Genomic DNA, 17,674 nt, shown 5'->3' on the forward strand with positions numbered 1-17,674 from the left:
TTTTATCCGATAAATTCATCACCGGTTCACTCACTACCATTGACTATTATTCTTGCGTTAAATGTAACAACAAACAAGACAGACTCATTACATTGAATTTCAACTACCAAACTACAACGAAAATACAAATAAAAATCAGGAAAAAAAAAAAACACGCGCAGTGGTAGAACGTGCATTTAGTTCGACCACTTTACCCGGTCACATCTAAATAACCCGAAAGGAAAAGAACTAGTGCTAATTTCTACCTATTGAAGGTCGCTACTACTAAGATCTTGTACTGGAAACATCTTCGGTAGAAGCAGCTCTCAACTTTGTTGCTCTACGGTACAAGCAGGCAAGAATGTTGAGAAGACAACATTTTATAAGTAGAACACAACAGTAACGGAGTTATCACCCGAAGATGGAAGCTTACTGTACAAGCCTAGAACTATACACCAGATAGATCCCAGATGTCAGGATTTAGCCCGAGGAACTGCCAGATCAGAAACGAGCTATGCTACCACTGCTCCTAGCTCCTGTTAACAAATTCAGTATGACATGAATCAGGCAGGCAGGCAGGCAGAGGAGACCAAGCACATCAACATCAAAACCGGATCAGCTTTGCCTTACGGGCCATGTCTATGGATCATCCAACTCAACAAGTTGAGCCCGTCTCTCAGCAGCCTTCTTCCTGACAAATATTCCCCATCTCATGGCTGCCTTGACCTTCAACCACCCTACAACAGCTTTTCCAGATGAACGAGTTTGATCGTCATCAAAGTTGTAGTTTAGAGATGGGGTGTCCATATATTGCGAGGAATAAGGGTATCCATCGTCATTCACATTAATGGAGGTATGAGCATGGCTTCCCATGTTAAACATACGTAGGAGATGCTGCATATCGTCATTTTCAAGCATTTCGTGACTTCTCATGCGTATCTCGTCCTCTGGGAAGTAGTCTTCCTTATAAGAAGTAAGATTGGATGCACCAACTGTCTGGTATCCCGATGTGGACGACTGTAGTGGACCAAGGGACAGCACGTTGTCACTTTTTGGAAGTTGGGCTTGGTGAGAAGCGCTGATCAAAGGATTTTGTAGAGAGAAAGAAGTGCCATCAAACTGAATAGGAGCATTAAGATTTGCATTCTGAGACTGTAGCGAGAATCTGGCTGCCATATTATCATTATACCCTGAAGAGAGAGACAGACAAAACACAATCAAAAACCAAACAGGAGAAAGTGCAGGAAGAAGCTCAGTCACCTTGGTCTAAGGGCTTTAAAATAGACAACAAAACATCCACAATGAAAAGCCCTTATGAAATGGTTGCTTGGGAAAATCAATATGATTTAGAGACATCAAAACAGTGCACAGATCATGCCAATCTCAAAGTGTGCCCAAAAATAGAGGGAAAAGAAAAAACCTCAATAAGGGACTCACTAAAACCCTCCAAATTGATTCATGTTCACAATCATTCGTTTCTCTAATTGGATTTGACCAGGTCTGTGTATCAAAATAACAGCAAAGTAGCTTTCTTTTCGTTTGGAGTTTTTTCTTCTTCTTCTTTTTTTTTTTTTTTTTTTTGGTTTTTTTTTGGAAGGAGGGGGGGGGGGGGGTTTCGAGAAGTGTAACCCCATAATGATTGTATATACCCACCAACCCGTATGTAAACTACTACGATTTATATTTATATTTATATACCTCCGGCTGTTAGTCCAACTGAATCTGCAGAAGACTGCTCTGGAGGAACTGCAACAGGCAGGCTTTGTAAGGCGAACTGCTGGTTAAAAGAGTCTGAATAATCTTGTGAATTCATTGGGACCTCGCTTTGAGAAGCATCTGAACTCTTATTTTGCTTAGAGTTGAGAAGTGACTTCCCATCATATTCTATAACATGCATCCAATTGTCGTATGCCTTCTTCACCAAGGTGTCCACATAGACCTGCACGAACCAGAACCAATCTCAGTTTATAATCTTTTTCCCTGATAGACTGGAAGATGATGTTTCCCCATATTATAAAAGTTTTGACTTTTAATCTTTCTTTCAGAATAGGCGCTACTGGAGTAAGATTGGGTTAGAATTAAAATAATCTACAATAGAAGCATCTGAGGCTTCATCAAGCTGGGATATTCCAAACCTGGTATCCTAAAGAATTACAAGCTCATAGGAACAAACTAGAAAGAGCATCATAAGATTTCATTCTGATAAAAGCTGGTAGAGGGGAAGATAGGATGATAAAGTATTTACATTCTATTCAAACTTGCTTATGGACTAGCACACTTGTGTGGAATCCTTCATGTTAAAAAAGATACCAACATGGACAGATAAGGAGCAGTAAAGATAATGTAATAGGTTTGGGATGCATAAAGTAACATTTATCAAGCAGAAGATGGAATGCAAATTAACGTGATGTTGACATGGGACTGGAGATAAACTATACCTTCTGACTTTCAGAAAGAGAGTCGACTGAGTAATATTGTCCATCAGCAATTAAGCCACAAAACTCATAGATGTTGTTAAAAGTGACACCAATATTCCTCTCATTTTCAGGATAGTACACATACAGTTTCCCACTTAGAACACAAGTTTTTGCATGCTCTACAAGAACATCCCACATCTTATTTGACATGCCACTTCCAAGAATCTGTAACATAAAGAATGGAAAATAATTAGAAACTGAAACATGTGGTTTCGAATTTAACATGCAAATCAATCATTCTTACATTTCGTAATCTCTGTGAGTCTCTAACCACAAGTTTTAGAAAGTCTTCAACCGTATAAATTCCAGCTTTGTTCAGCCTCTTGTGAAATGACCCATCTTTGCCAATTTTCTCCAATCTCCAAACATCATCATGCAATGCAGGCGGATAATGTTTCTTGTATACTGTAATGCAAAAAAAAAAAAAAAAAGAAGAAGAAGAAGAAGAAGAAGAAGAAGAAGAAGAGAAGAGAAAAAAAAAAAAATTGGTTTACCATCTTTCCAAGAGACAGATGCATGATGCATGGAATAAAACTATTGGTGCTAATTTAACTCACGTTCTCCACGGTGATCCTTAACAGTGAATGCTTCTGTTTTTGCTTCACGTATGCGAGTGGCCTCACAATAGCCAGAGGCAACCTTCAATCCTAGCCTGAACTTCCTGCTCCTTATCCAGCTTGAGTTGTCGGTGAATGTTAATTCACCTAGTGTTCCTACACCATCCTTCAGTGTCACTTGCAAATCCCCAGTCAGAAGTGGCCTCTTTCCTTCACGCTCTTTCACCACATGACTCTCAAATTCTTCTTGAGTCCAGTTATCATCATCCTCATTATTGAAATCACCTTCAAGCACAATAACATCTAGCTTCACTGAAGATTCTGGGCCTGATGTGACAACAAGGCCAGTGTTTGCATCCATCAAAACAATATGAATAGCAGCACCTTGTTCCCCCTCTACTTTTCCACCAGTAAATAGAGGAAGGGACAGCCTGGACCTGAATTGCAGCTGTAGGTTTCTTCCATCAGGCCCTTCTATACGTTTAGGAGAAGACCTGCATTTTCTCAATCATTAGGGGAAAATCTTGACATGAATGCATCACTAACTACTCAAATAATTCGCTATTGGAAACAATGGATTAGATATGGCAAAAACCCAAGAATAACAAAGAAATGGGACAGGAGTCAAAAGAGTAGACATGTAGCTAACAAATATTCAAATACAGAGAGACAGTGGGATTTGGCTGTGTATGGTGGCATAATCAATAGAGTTTCAGATTAATGCACCACAGAACCAAAGCATGACATCATCAACCCTCTGTGCCAAATTAGAGCCAGACTAAAACCAGTTGGTGGCAAGAGAGATGCTTACCAAGAACCTAGGACGAAATCAATCCACAAATTAGAGAGCCCACCATAAATGCTATGGTTTTAGACCAACAATAAAGGGGTAAACCCTATACAACATCCACTAAACAAAGAGGGTAGAAGGCCTATTGAATTTAACGAACGACATCTCATCTTTGCATTAGGCCAACCGACTGGCATCTGCTTCGCTTATTTTGGTTTTATATTTTTCTGATCCGCTAAATATTTTGAGGAGATCTTCTGCTTATAAAACCAAAATTAAATTAAAACGGTCTCCAACCTTGATAAACGATTGCAAGAGATAAACAAGATTATTTATTTACTTTTTTTTTTATCAGCAAGAGACAAACAAGAAAAATGGCTCCCCCATAACCTAAGAAATTAATGGATTAAAAGAAAATCACACCATTCCCAAACCTGTAGAATTGAGAAGTAGGGCCAGAGAAGTTTGTGCCCAGACACTAGCTCAAAATAAACCCCACTATTGTATCTCTTGTACAATCCAGTTGCCTATTCAACTTAAAGTTTATAGTCACACCTAAAAAAAACTTTCATTTGAGAATTTAAAAGCACATGTTTACTACAATTGTACCAAGAATAGATAAACAACGAAGAAGAATGACAATAATACCTCCCAGTAAGTTTGGTAGGAGCCAATTTTGCTAAAGCACGCTCCACTTCTTCACTAACCTGTTAAATGGAATACATAACAAACATCAAAAGCGTTATGCCACATCTATAAATCAACAAAGGCAATGTTGTCATTGAGTATGTCCAAGAAAGTGCGACAGACACTTCTTCAATGAAGTTCCATAATGGTAGCATCAACATGTTCGATAAACCATAGACACATGAACAACACATATTGGACTAGCTTCTAATAGCATACAACAAATTCAACCACCAAATGCTTGAGACATAAGGACATTCCTAAGACAGTTTACCACCAATCTATTTGTGTTTGAACCCCATGTTTGGAAACATTTGTGTCCATAAAAACATTGTATTCTCATTTTATTTGTGTACATGTACGGAAAAGACATTGTTTTATAGCCTACAAGAAAGAAGAAAGAAAGGAAAAAAAAAAAAGAAAAAAAAAAAAGCAAAGATAATTCAATTATTTGAGCACTCACAATTTTAGCCATTTTACAAAATGGCTAATAATACATCAAGATCAAGTCTCCATTCGATTAAAGTAAATTTAAAAATCATATGAAAAGTTTGGGTTGCGTTATTCATCTTTATATAGTGTTTTTATCATTTATTTTCTTTTCCCTCTCTTTATATTTCTCACATTCGCATGTTCCTTAATAAAGCATGATAAAAGCTAAAACGTTGTGATAATATTAAATTTTAATAGAGAGAGAAAAAGAAAATGACAAACTTTACATAAAAAAATCCTAAAAATCTCACAAAAACAGAAAATATTTGAAAAAAAAAAGGATGAAAAATTAGTTTTTCCATTTCCTTATTTTTCTTTTTAATTTTTTTGTTCGGGCCATTTTTCCTATTTTGAGTGTGAGGGAGACATTGCAATCATGATTCATATTAATTGATGGGGAGACATTGCAAATATTGAAAGACATGAGGATATGTCAAATTTATTGGGAGTTAGAGGAACTATATATACTTTTTAAAATGTATAGAAATTAATCTTTAAATGATATAGAGAAATAAAAGATACAGGGAAATGATCAACTTACAATTCTTTTACATCTAGTTTACAACTCCATGAAATGGAAGGTAGTTTTGTAAAATTGAAATGCATTTTTAATAAAGTGGCATTTAAACTGATGTAGAGTACATTTCAAAAATGATTAACTAAAACAGATAAAATAGTTTTTGGTTAGCTATTTTTTATAGATATTTAGATAGGCCATTGTGAATGCTCTAAAGGTAAAACGAAGGCCAGTTAATAACTAAACGAGCAGCTGATAAATTAAATTAATAATTTCATCATGAAACAAAGCCTTTCTAAGTCAGAAGAAAGATAATTTATCTTACAACTCTCCGAAGAATAGGCTCCAATGATGAACAAAGTTTCTGCAGACTATCCACCTTTAGAGCTTCAACGATTACACTGCAAGAAAAATAAAATTTTAATAAACAATATCTGAAGGCCATCAATATTGCAGAGGAAATATAAATGATACCAGATTAAAAATTCAAAACTTAAAATATAATTGATACTTCAATTACGTAGACAAGGCAAATCACATAAGAAAAAAGTACAGGGTTTGCAGTAAAAAAATAAATAAATAAATAATAAATAAATGAATAAAAAGAGTGGAAGGAAAGGATTACCAACTCTAATTGAGAATGCACCAAAAACCTCAGAATAATAGATCATGTAGCTTGAAAAGATATCTAATCTTAAACCAAGTTGAAGAAGACAGGAAGAAACATGGTTAACAAGTTTTTTTCGTTGTTAATGTAACAAGAAAATTTCCTTTCTATTGAATAGGGACTGTCTTGTATATTCTTGAGTACTCGGGTTGCATACTCTGCTTTTAAATGAGTTAAGTTACTTCTACAAGACAAAGTTGTAAGGAGAACATTCATATATCCACAGATATCACTTTTTCGTAGCTGTGTCTACACATCCGTGTGTAAAGATCCATGTGCACTGACACCCTAGTGTTAGACAGTTGGCGCATCCAGCAACACAACTCTGTATTCAATTTCTCCGTACAGTTTCTACGAACAACTTCAAACATCTTGTTCAATTAGAATCAGAGAAGCAATAAACACTAAAAGCTAAAATAAAATACTAACTCAGTGTTTTAGCTGAAAGGGAACCAACTTAGCAAAGTGTGATGCAAAATTGAATGTTTTCAAGTTTTGAGAAAGAGACAAGTACCTAGCCAGAGCAGGTCGCTTCCTATCAGGATGACCTTCGTCAGCTGACGTAGCATCCAAACCTCGCTTCTCCCTCGCCATGCTGCTTGATTTTTCCATATACCTAGTTTGCATTTTCAGAAACTAAACCGTCTTGCTTGGCCAACGATGAAGTTTAAGAACGACAATACGAGCTTTCCAATCACATGAACCAAACTTCAATTTGACTCAAAACTTCTCCTTTCGCATTGAAAAAAACAAAGTACGGTTTGAGATCCGAGAACACAATTTCTTCTCTTTACCCTATTTTCTCAGCAATCAAAACAGAAGCGTTACACAAAAGAGGAAGTCCAAGGAAAGAATAAACACCAAGCACTCCAATTACATGAAAATGAACTTTGATTGACTTCAATTTTCCATCCCCAGGAACAAAAGAAAATCCAGAAGTAACAAGATTTTCGTTTGTCTTCTCAGCAACCAAACGGAGGATTGATCCAAACAAAGGACAACACAACTGTGACGTGGATTCGAATCGATGAGAAAGGAAAAAGAAAAGGAAAAGAAAAGTTAAAAAGCGAGCGGGAAAGTGAAAACTCAGAGAGAGAAAGAGAGAGAGAGAAGGAGAGATTCTTGAATTGCTTGGAGTCTATGGGAAATTTCGTCGAAGGGTCTGCGAATTTTCGCTGATATAAACACTTTGAGCAACTGCCACGAAGCCTCTCCCTCTCTGCTTTGTCCGAGTGCGTGCTCACAGTGACGGCTCCAACAGCAGTAGCCAAATCTCTGACTCCAAGTGGTACGTGTACGGTCTTAGAACATCTTGACCGTCCGATCGGGAAGTCGGGAATCTTCGCTTTATTTTGCTTGACCCGGCATGTGATTGTGATGGATTCGAGGTGGATAAGTTCGTATGTGGGCGACCACTAGGCAGTAACGGTGCGCTGCTGTGAGCAGCTGATACAACCTCCAACTTATCAAAGTCCCCGCAAACAGCAGTTAAAAGTTAAGTTGAGAGTATCAAAGTTGAGAGAAATAAATCAATAAATTACATTCTAAAGTATTTATTATTTATTTAATATTTTTAAAATATTTATATAATAAGAAAAATATTATAAGATCTATTTTGAATGTTAATATTTCTAAGATCTATTAGACGTGTAAACCTTCAAAAAATTTTATTCATAAAAAGAAGGGTGGTAGCTGGACCGTTAGTCATTTTTGTATGTTTTTGTTTTTTAGTTGTTTTTATATGTATTTTCTTAATATTTTTAAATATTTTTTTAAAAATATTTACGATATTATTAAAAAATATTTTCTTAATCACAAAATAAAAAAATAAAAATAACCAGCAGTAGCTCCCATTTTTATTATATAAATATAATATCTTTTATTATATTTACAAGTTCTGAAGAAAGAAAATAATAGTCACTTCAAATTTATCATTTCGAATACTTTTTTTGAAATGATTAAAAAAATAAATATTAATAAAATATTTTTTTTATTTTTTCTTAAAAATTGTTAAGAGCTATGAAAAAGAAAAAAAAATTACACTAATAATAAGCTGAAGTCGATTTGAATGTTGAGTTGAGATGAGTTGAGATAAAATTTAAAAATTGAATAAAATATTATTAGAATATTATTTTTTAATATTATTATTATTTTAAAATTTTAAAAAAATAAATTATTTATTATATTTTATATTACAAATTTTAAAAATTATAATAATTAAATAAAATAAATTGAGAGACGGTCAAGGAATCAAACGCAGCATAAACGGTGGAATGCCTAATAGCACTGTTCTCTAAAAAAACAAAATAAAAGGAACAATAATGTATGTAAAACATGTAAAATCAATTGACCAAAGCGAAGAATGATGCTGCACGTCATGACAGGAAGAAACGGAGAGTAAACGGTGCATGGGAAGGATAGAAGTATTTGAATTCGCAATGATTAATGCATGTGGCCGTGGGTGCATCGATGCATCGTGGCGTAAACCAATGATACAAGCATTAGGGAGGGAGATGGGACATGCAATTTAGCTGGCACGAATTAAATCCCTCTGTGCGGTTGTCCATTAACATCGTGGAATTCAGCCAAACATGCCTGACACGTCAAAGACAGACGGTTGGCTTTCTGATCCGTCTCTTTGGCAGCAGCCAGAGGCAACATTTGACACCTCTGGCTTGCTGCACTTTCCTCTTCTTGTCTTTATTCTGACAATCTTTTAATTCCTCACATGGGTGAAATCCAGACAATGACGTTGTGATTTGCCAGAAAAATGGTTGGGTAAAAGCAACGATCATGTCGTAATGCTCACACTGGAAAGGTATCTTTTATATGCCAGAGACAAAACTGAGGAATTTTTTTATAGTTATTACAAAGTTATTATAAAAATGATTCCAAATAAAAATAAAATATTAAAACAATGATAGACTACAGAGATATACGACGCACATTTATAAAAACCAAAGAAGGATATTAAAAGAAATTTAAGAAAAAAAAATATAACAACAAAGAATCTTGAAGAGAACTCAATACAGAGAGATTACATAATATGCATGAGCTTTTGTATATTATATATATGTTTATCTATTTATTCAGAACTAAAATTATTATTTTTTTGAAGAAAAGCTGAGAGTTTTTGCTCTATTTGGAATTGAATTGTAACATACACCTAACTTTATATTTTAAATATTTTCTTAAAAAATAATAGTATTGTAGTTAGATAATAAGGAAATTGCAACATTCTAATTGAGTTACCAAACCACATTTGGACAATTGGACCCATACTTCACCATTATAAATGCTGCTCTATTTGAACCATTATTTAAAAAAAAAAAAAAATCTATCTATTATAAATAGCACGACTCAATTCTTACATTTTTTAATTAAAATCACTTTAAGATTATACTTTAAAATAAATAGTCGATGATATAAAGAGTTATAACTTTTTCTTCTCAAATAAAGTAGGATCTCATACATAACGTACCTTAATCATTTATCAGTTAAGACGGGGTATCACGGAAAATTATTTTCAGTTTCATTTTCATTTTGTAAAGAAATGCAGTTTAAAAATAAAAAATAAAAACATTTAAAAAAAAAATTTTGGGAACATTTTGGACGACCGAACTCAACCCTCCAAGCTAGTAATTCCCCAGTTGCAAATTTAACATAGCCTAATAACGCAGAAGGCCTTGGCCATCAGAATTCAGAACCACGTCCATTGCTTTTCATGGAAATTATTGCTGTATTCAGGACAAAGGCATAAATTTTCCTTATACAAACAACCCAGCGTAATATAGCTAAGAGAATACTAATAAAATTAGGTGTCGGTTTATTCATATTAAAAAATAAATGAGTTATTGATTTATTTTTTTTTCTTTTTTTATAAAAGAAAAATCAATCATTTTTTGTCAATCTGAATTGATCGTTAAAAAGTAGAAGTGTATGAATATATAATATGCATGTATATATATACACATAAGGAAAATGATTTATGCAGTATTAGAGGTACACGTCTCGTACATTTAAAAAAAAAAAAAAGATAGATAAATATAAAATTTGAATGAAAGAATGTACTTTAAAAAATGTTCTCTTTTTTTCTAGAAGAGTATATCTAAACTCTGTTTGGATATTAAAAGTATTTTAAATGATTTGTAAATAATAATAAAATAATTTATAAATAATAATAAAAATAGTTGATAGTTTATGAATAATAATGAAATAATATGAAAATATCTGAAAGCATTTATATTTTCAAACAAACTCTAAATTTACATATTTTAAAACTAATACTGTATCTAATATTATTAACATTATTAACGTGTATAACGATTTTTTCCGTCTAAAACGGTGTTGGAAAAGCATCCACTCCAACACATTGAAAACGTTCAAAGTAGATTTTTTCAAGACAAGACTTCATGCATAGAACAAGATCATCAGCTCTTTCTATCATCCAACAGCTCCCCTACCAGCCGACACTCCTTACAGCTCTGTTGAAATTATTAGCAAACAATCCCATTAAACTTGAATCAAGTCAACATATAAACATGCATGGTGATCCAAACAGGGCAAAGCATGTCTTCTAGTTCCGGTTTATTATCTCTCTTTTTCCTGTCTCTTTTCTTCGGTGGCTTTGGCCGTGATTTTAGTTTGGCAACTCTCTTGATTGCTTTTTTCCCGCTTGTTGTGATATGTTATAATCATTTCAACAATTATGAAACTCAAAAGACAAATATTTGAAGTGAAATCATCACTTATCTTAAAAATTTAATTTTTATTATGATACTATGTGAAATCATCACTTGTCCTACAAACTGAAACCGATAAAAAAAGATAATATATTTGATGAGTATAATGCACGAGAGTACTGTATTTCATACCTAATATATAATACATTACATGCCTAAAAGTGTTTATAGTTAATAAGAGGGGGGAAGAGTGCAGATAGATTGATATCTCATATATATGAAAGGCTCAAGTATCCAATGGAGAATTAAACCAGTCATCAAAATATTTATAATATTGTCCCGCCGTTTAAGCTCTCTTTGTAGGGTGTTTTATACCCCCTTGAAGTAAAGCCCTTTTTTGTAGCTAATCTCAAAAGAATGTCTTCTGTACGTTAAGACCAAAAAACCTGTTAGTAAATTTTGTTTACTGATATAAAGAAATTATATAAAAATCTATTAGATCTACTTTATAATAAAAGTAACTTGATAATATGACATACCACATCAAACCAAATCAATTTATGAGTTTACTTTTATGTAATCTTTTTGTGTCTAAATTAGTTCTCAACACTAAGAGCAATCTCATCGGAATATTCAAATCTAAAATTAAAGCCACTTTTTACCTATTAGACATCAAAACCGCCTGCATCGGATTATGCAATAACAAATTTTATAGCTTTTAGCTATAATAATTGGAAAGAAAATATCAAATTTGGTTGCAACTGTACAATCATTAAATCTTTATTTTATTAATTTATTGTAACTCTCCCTCTCTCTTCTCTCGCATAGATATATCCTAGTAGCTTTAATTCTGTCTTGCACCAAACCCAATAACTTTAATTCATAAGCTAAATTAATTAAATAATTAAAAAATTAAATATTTTTTAATTAAAATTAAATTCATGATCAAATTAAATAAATTAAAAATATCCAAATTAAATATTTTTTTAGGTTAATATTATTTTATTACTATATAATGAATAAATGAATAATCTAATGTAGAGATTTGATATGAATGAAATAGTCAAAGTTGAATTTATCTCATATTATTTTATTATTATATAATAAAAAATAGATATTTCAATGTAAAGACTTTTGTGAATGAAAGAGCTAATATTTAAATTCATCTTATATTTATTAAAAATGTCATTTACATATATATATATATAATCTAATAACAATGCTCTAAATACATCCTGATCATGTTGGAGCTTGCTACATCAATTATTATAACAGGCAAGAACTCCAAGATTTGTATTTTGTGTATTTGTCAAATATAAATTCCTTGGAGGACAGCCCCCTGACCGCCCCCTGCCGCTTTTGGATTCGTCCCTGCCGACAGGTAAGTAACAAAAGTTAAGATTTAACCTAGAAAAAAGAGATATTTCATTGATTACTGAATGTGCATGGATCTGCAGCCATCCTAAAAATCCAAAGACCCGTTAAACAACAGAACGATGCCTGGCCAGCCCAATTGAATTAAATTAAGCATTCATGACAGACACAAGAAGCTAATATACAGTCCAATCGAGTGACAGAGGGTGGGGAGTTCGAAAAATTAAATAAAAAGTTGATGCATGTGATTGAAATAGTTAGATTTAATATTTATATTTTATTTTAATGTTCTTCCTCATGTATATAGATTAAATTCTCTTTAATGTGAAATATATAATTAAATAAAATAAAGAGTTAAAACAAATTTGAGATCAAGATTTGCTGATATTATATGAAATTGTCATTTATCTCAAAAAATTAAACTAATAAAAAAAATATATTTAATCATTTACATTTTGTCTTAATAATACAATAACCTCATTTTAATTCTTCATCCTTTCTTAGGCCCTCGTCACTTACGTTGGCTGCTGAGCCAATGAATAGTAGAGTTCTAACATTGAGAGCCAGTTCTCTTTCCAAACTTCTATGTAGCATATGTTTCATTGTAAAAATATGAGCATTAAAACCTAAAAATGCTTCTGGAACTACATAAGCCAATACAAACACATAATCAACAATACAACCAATTAATGATATATATAAATATATGATTCATGAACATTAATGCAGTGAAAAATGGACTCTTGAAAACATGATGTTAATACCCAAATACTGTTGGGTCTATATATGCTATATGGGCAAGGAAAGAGATGCAAACAACTAATGAGAGAACTCGATTGCATAGCTGGTGAGGAAAGGCTAACTGGCAACCATAAATTGCAAATTGCAATCACGAGAGATTCACATGGTGTGAGGCGACTAAAGGATCAACTACATTAAACGCACCGTATAGACAAAAAGATAAAGTCTAGGAGGGCATCACGCTCAATAGGGAAACTTAACTAACCATATCCCTCTAAAGTCAAGATTCATTCATGGAAATTAGGGTTTGCAAAAATCCAAAAATCCAACTCTAATACTGACTTTGCATCGTCGGAGTCGGAGTTTTTTTGACCTTTTATATTCATTGTTGGAGTTGGACTTGCTGTCTAACACACTCCGCTCTAACTCTGACTCCAACTTTAACCTCCGGCTCCAACTTTAGCATCCGACTCCAATATTAGTAATATGTATTAACTACACATAACTCAATACTAGTAAATTAATAGTTGTTAATTATCAATGATTCAATACTTACATTTCAATTTAGTGTTTAAAAGAAATACAAAAATGTGTTTTTTTAAATAAAGAAATTAGGATTTCAACAAAAATTAAATTTAGGGTCTAATCTAGACATAGAAAAAATTTAGGGTTTAGAAGAAAAAAATGGTTTAAAAGAAAAAACTAGCCCAAAACCAGTGTCATTTTGCAGAGCCATTTAGTGCCTCAACCCATTAACAAAAACGGTGTAATTTCCTCCCACTCAAACGACGTCGTTCAGTACCCCATTTATTTTCCTAACCCGATAACTGGCCGAAACCCTCATAGGCACACTCCTTCATTTTATTTCATATATATATATATCTCGATCTCTCTATATATATATACATACAGATCAATCTTCACTCTTGACGCCTCGTCATCCGAAGCCCTCACTCCTTTACTCACTAACTACCACTGCCCCTCACCGTCGGATCTTTCTTGTCCAATCATTGCTCACTATCATCTGTCTCCTCTCAAACTTGAGGTAACATCTCGAACATTGGCTTAACAGTTTAGGTAGGTGTTCCATTTTAGATCAAATTCTGGTATTTTGGCCAATTTCAGCCAAATTTCGGTATTTCGGCCAAGATATGTATTTCGGTCCAAAATGAATGTTAATGGCATTCTGGTAAATTTCTTGAAACATGAGGATGCGTTTGACATTTTAAATTTTCTTTTTAGCTTCCTACAGAGGCTGACATGCTGCAATGAAGGTAAAACGAGGGACACACTTGTAATTTCCTATTTCCTTTTCAACTACCCACACAGAGACTTTCATGAGGCAAATTATTCCAATTTTTTTAATGAATCTAATCCCTAATCTCTCTCGTGAGTCCTATAAGTAGATTAAACATATCATCTTAAGGAATAATTGTATCATTTTTTTTAGAAACGTATGTTTTGAAAATTTGGATTAAAAAATATTACTCATATATTTTAGAATATAGTTAATTTATTCATATATAAATTATCCCGAAACAGTACTGATACCAAAATATTTCATTCCAATGTCTCAATCAAAACTGTTACCAAAATGGTATTCAAAAATTTTCTTTAGGGACATTGATCGATAGGTCCTCATATATTTCTGGTTGTATATTTTTAAATGAAATGATATATTCTTTACGCACATCGATCAATCAGTCCTCTTATGTTTTGGCTCACTTTAGTGTGAAATTTTTTTGCCACAAATTAAATTTATATTTTAGTCATATGATTTGGATATCGCCTCTCCCTTTGAGCATGTTTTTAGCTAGTACTATGTCAACATTTATTTGGTCTATTTTTATTTTTTATTTTTTAAAGTGTGTATTAGCTAGTTTGGGTTGCCTTATGCTACTACTATTTATTAATTTTTCACTACTATTTATAAATTACTTGAAATCATCTCAACATCTAAACGTAGCCTAAATTTATAAGCTCAGGATTAAAAGCTCACAATGCACCTTAAACGTCATGCAGATCAATAATAGATGATATGTTACTCCCACCTCATCAAAAAATACCGTGCTATTGAAATTCCTTACACAAATACTATTTTTAATTGCATAACATTGTATGATGAGATGGAAGTATAGTGGTTAATACTCCAAATTAAACCTCCCTAACAATTATTTTGTAAACTTGGAATGTATCTCTCTTCTAATCATATTACAACAATATCAATATTTGTAGATTTTGTGATTTTGTTTTCTTTCCATCCATTCTTATTTTAAACAGCCAACTCAAGTAGACAGCTCTCATTTTATAAAAAAAATAATAATCTTTTTTTTAATCCAATAAATATGAGTGACTTTAGCTAGAATCTAGCAAGAGATAGAACTCATGAATTGGAGGCTTTTTATTTTCTAATTAGCAACGTAATTGATTTTTTCTTTTCTCTTGGAATTGTTTTTTTTTTTTCAATGATATGGCTACGCAAGGGAGGATTCCCTCCTCACTTTAGTGCTTGGAGGGGATATTCCCATTCCTTCCTCTAGGTCGGGCCTACGCAAGAAGCTGAAGCCCACCACGACCCCAATCATTCCCCTCCCACAGGCCTAGGACTCACCAACAAAACTCAACCCACGAGCTGTACTAGAGGAAAGGTGAACCCCCATGCAGGAAACAAGTCGGGGTAGGGAGTAGATGGAATACGCTGTCCCTGACACCCTCCTATGACACCTAGCATCTAAATATCTACACTGGCACATGAACAGGTATCATAGACAGCCCTATGTTCCCTTCTAAAGGGAATGGAAGTGACCGCGCCTATCTCTTGACATTGAGAAGCCACCCAGGGAGCCATGCCGCATTAATGGAACCACCTAAGAAGCCAAGTCACATTAAAGACTGTGGCCTGGCCACTGTGGGCTTGACACTGACCCCAGACATAGGGTACGAAATGTTCTCCCGATACCTCATATAAAAGCCAGACTCTAGGTACAAATAACTCTCTCTGAACACTCTAATTCTCCTATAATTCTCTAAGAAGGAAGGCTGACTTTGGCATCAGAGGCTCCTCGGACCACCACCAAGCCCACCTTTATCCCTGTGATTACAGGTAGAAAGATATTGGCCTGGGTTGCTGGAATTCAGCCAAGGTGTATGAAACACAACATCAAGAGTGGTGCCATTTGTGGGAATCCTATAGATGCAATGTGTCCTTCGTATGCCAAAGACAACAAGTTCATAGAAATCTCGGGGACAAGAAGCGTCATTGGAAAACATGGAAGCCAGGTTTGCAAAAATGGAACCGGCCATGCGGAGGTAAATCGCAGAGGTGGAGACACTCCAAAAGGATAACGATACTTTAAGGGTGGATACTAGCAGATGAATCAAAGATGCTAAACCAAACCACAATAAACACAACGAGTCACGAAGTGCCGTGGGAATGGATTCCGACGAGTAAGAGAGAAAAAAAGATTCAGCATGAGTTGCACAACCTCATTGACAAGTATGAGGAGATGGCGAGGAAGATGGGTGCCTCATCATCGATGGACCAGTTACTTACTAGCACGGACTTGCCTTATAGTGCAAAGGTGATGGCTATGCCGCTACCGCCAAAGTTTAGGGTCGCCCAAATGGACATGTTCGACCGGTCTAGAGACCCCTCATATACCTGGAAACCTTCAAAACTTATATGAATCTACACATATTTCCTAAGAAAATTGCTTGCAGAGCCTTTCTGCTAGCCTTAAAGGGGGCCACAATAGAATGGTTTGAGTTGTTGGCAACTGGGTCAATCGACAGCATTGGGGAGCTGGCCTGCCTATTCCTAACACAACTCATGGCTGGCAGGAGAAAGAGACGCCTGGTTGCTTTACCTCCTAATCGTTAAACAAAAGGAGGACGAAAATCTGAAAGCATACCTGGCCAAGTTCAACAAAGAGAGTATTACAACGAGCGATCAAGCCTAGAAAATAACCCTAGTTGCACTCTTAGGGGGGACGTGGACCCAAAACTCGTTTATGGAGGAGTTAGCAAGAAAAACTCCCACCACCCTGTTGGAATTCATGGACCAAATTGATGGTTTCAATAACATCGAAAACATACTCCGGGCCCCAACGGCAACCACAAAAACAAAACTAGAAATGGTCAATAGACGAGCCAAGGCGGCGGGCAAAACAAAGGTCCCAGAGAAGGCCAAAAGGGGACAACAAGATAGGAGGCAAGATAAGGCACCTCATTTAAGATGCCTAAGACCCCGATATGACAGGGCCATACTATCCATATAGGAAGAAAGCAGGTCGACTACCCGGGAAGCTCACAATCAGGGTAGAAGCTACTGTTACTGCACCTACCACCTGACCACATTTCACAATATCAAAGATTGCATCTCCCGCAAAGCAAGAAGGGAAGAGGCTGAGCACCCAACCGCCCAGCGTAATACCGATCAGAGAGTGCAATGGGAACAAAGCCAGGGAAGGTTCGATAGGCCAAGAATGAGTGAAAGCCTAAGAAGATGACTGGTGGAACGAGAGCATCAGCAAAACCACCCTCGGACGCCAGCCCCCAAAAATAGCCCCTTAGGCAAGATCAAAACCATTGTCGGGGGGTTCACTAATGGTGAGCCAACATTCTCTAACAGGAAAGCATATGCCAAAAGGGCGCGGTACAAGGAATTGTACTTGGCCAATCAATGCCCAACCAAACAAAGAATTAGTGTGAA

General features: G+C 34.7%; 1 protein-coding gene across 2 annotated transcripts; it reads right to left on the reverse strand.

Moving 5' to 3' along the window:
• LOC122279263 (calmodulin-binding protein 60 D-like) lies at positions 1–7,368 on the reverse strand. Of its 2 annotated transcripts, XM_043089771.1 has the most exons (9): positions 7,044–7,368; positions 6,681–6,961; positions 5,825–5,900; positions 4,452–4,510; positions 3,014–3,507; positions 2,701–2,861; positions 2,418–2,621; positions 1,678–1,918; positions 1–1,169 (listed from the first exon to the last, which is right to left on the reverse strand). In XM_043089771.1, the coding sequence occupies exons 2-9, from the start codon at positions 6,791–6,793 to the stop codon at positions 619–621; spliced, it is 1,899 nt and encodes a 632-aa protein (XP_042945705.1). In that variant the 5' UTR covers positions 6,794–6,961; positions 7,044–7,368; the 3' UTR covers positions 1–618. The 2 variants fall into 2 exon arrangements, with proteins under 2 accessions (XP_042945705.1, XP_042945704.1); XM_043089770.1 differs by having other exon boundaries at positions 6,681–7,368.
• Positions 7,369–17,674: the final 10,306 nt, after the last annotated feature.

The sequence above is a fragment of the Carya illinoinensis genome, chromosome 10 (assembly GCF_018687715.1).
Source record: "Carya illinoinensis cultivar Pawnee chromosome 10, C.illinoinensisPawnee_v1, whole genome shotgun sequence".
Lineage (NCBI taxonomy): Eukaryota > Viridiplantae > Streptophyta > Magnoliopsida > Fagales > Juglandaceae > Carya > Carya illinoinensis.

Coding starts and splice junctions, on each gene's coding strand:
- LOC122279263 (XM_043089771.1), bottom strand. CDS start 6,793: ATGCAAACTAGGTATATGGAAAAATCAAGCAGCATGGCGAGGGAGAAG. Junction 3,508..4,451: donor CCTACCAAACTTACTGGGAG/GTATTATTGTCA, acceptor GAGAAAATGCAG/GTCTTCTCCTAAACGTATAG. Junction 1,919..2,417: donor CTCTTTCTGAAAGTCAGAAG/GTATAGTTTATC, acceptor TGGTTCGTGCAG/GTCTATGTGGACACCTTGGT.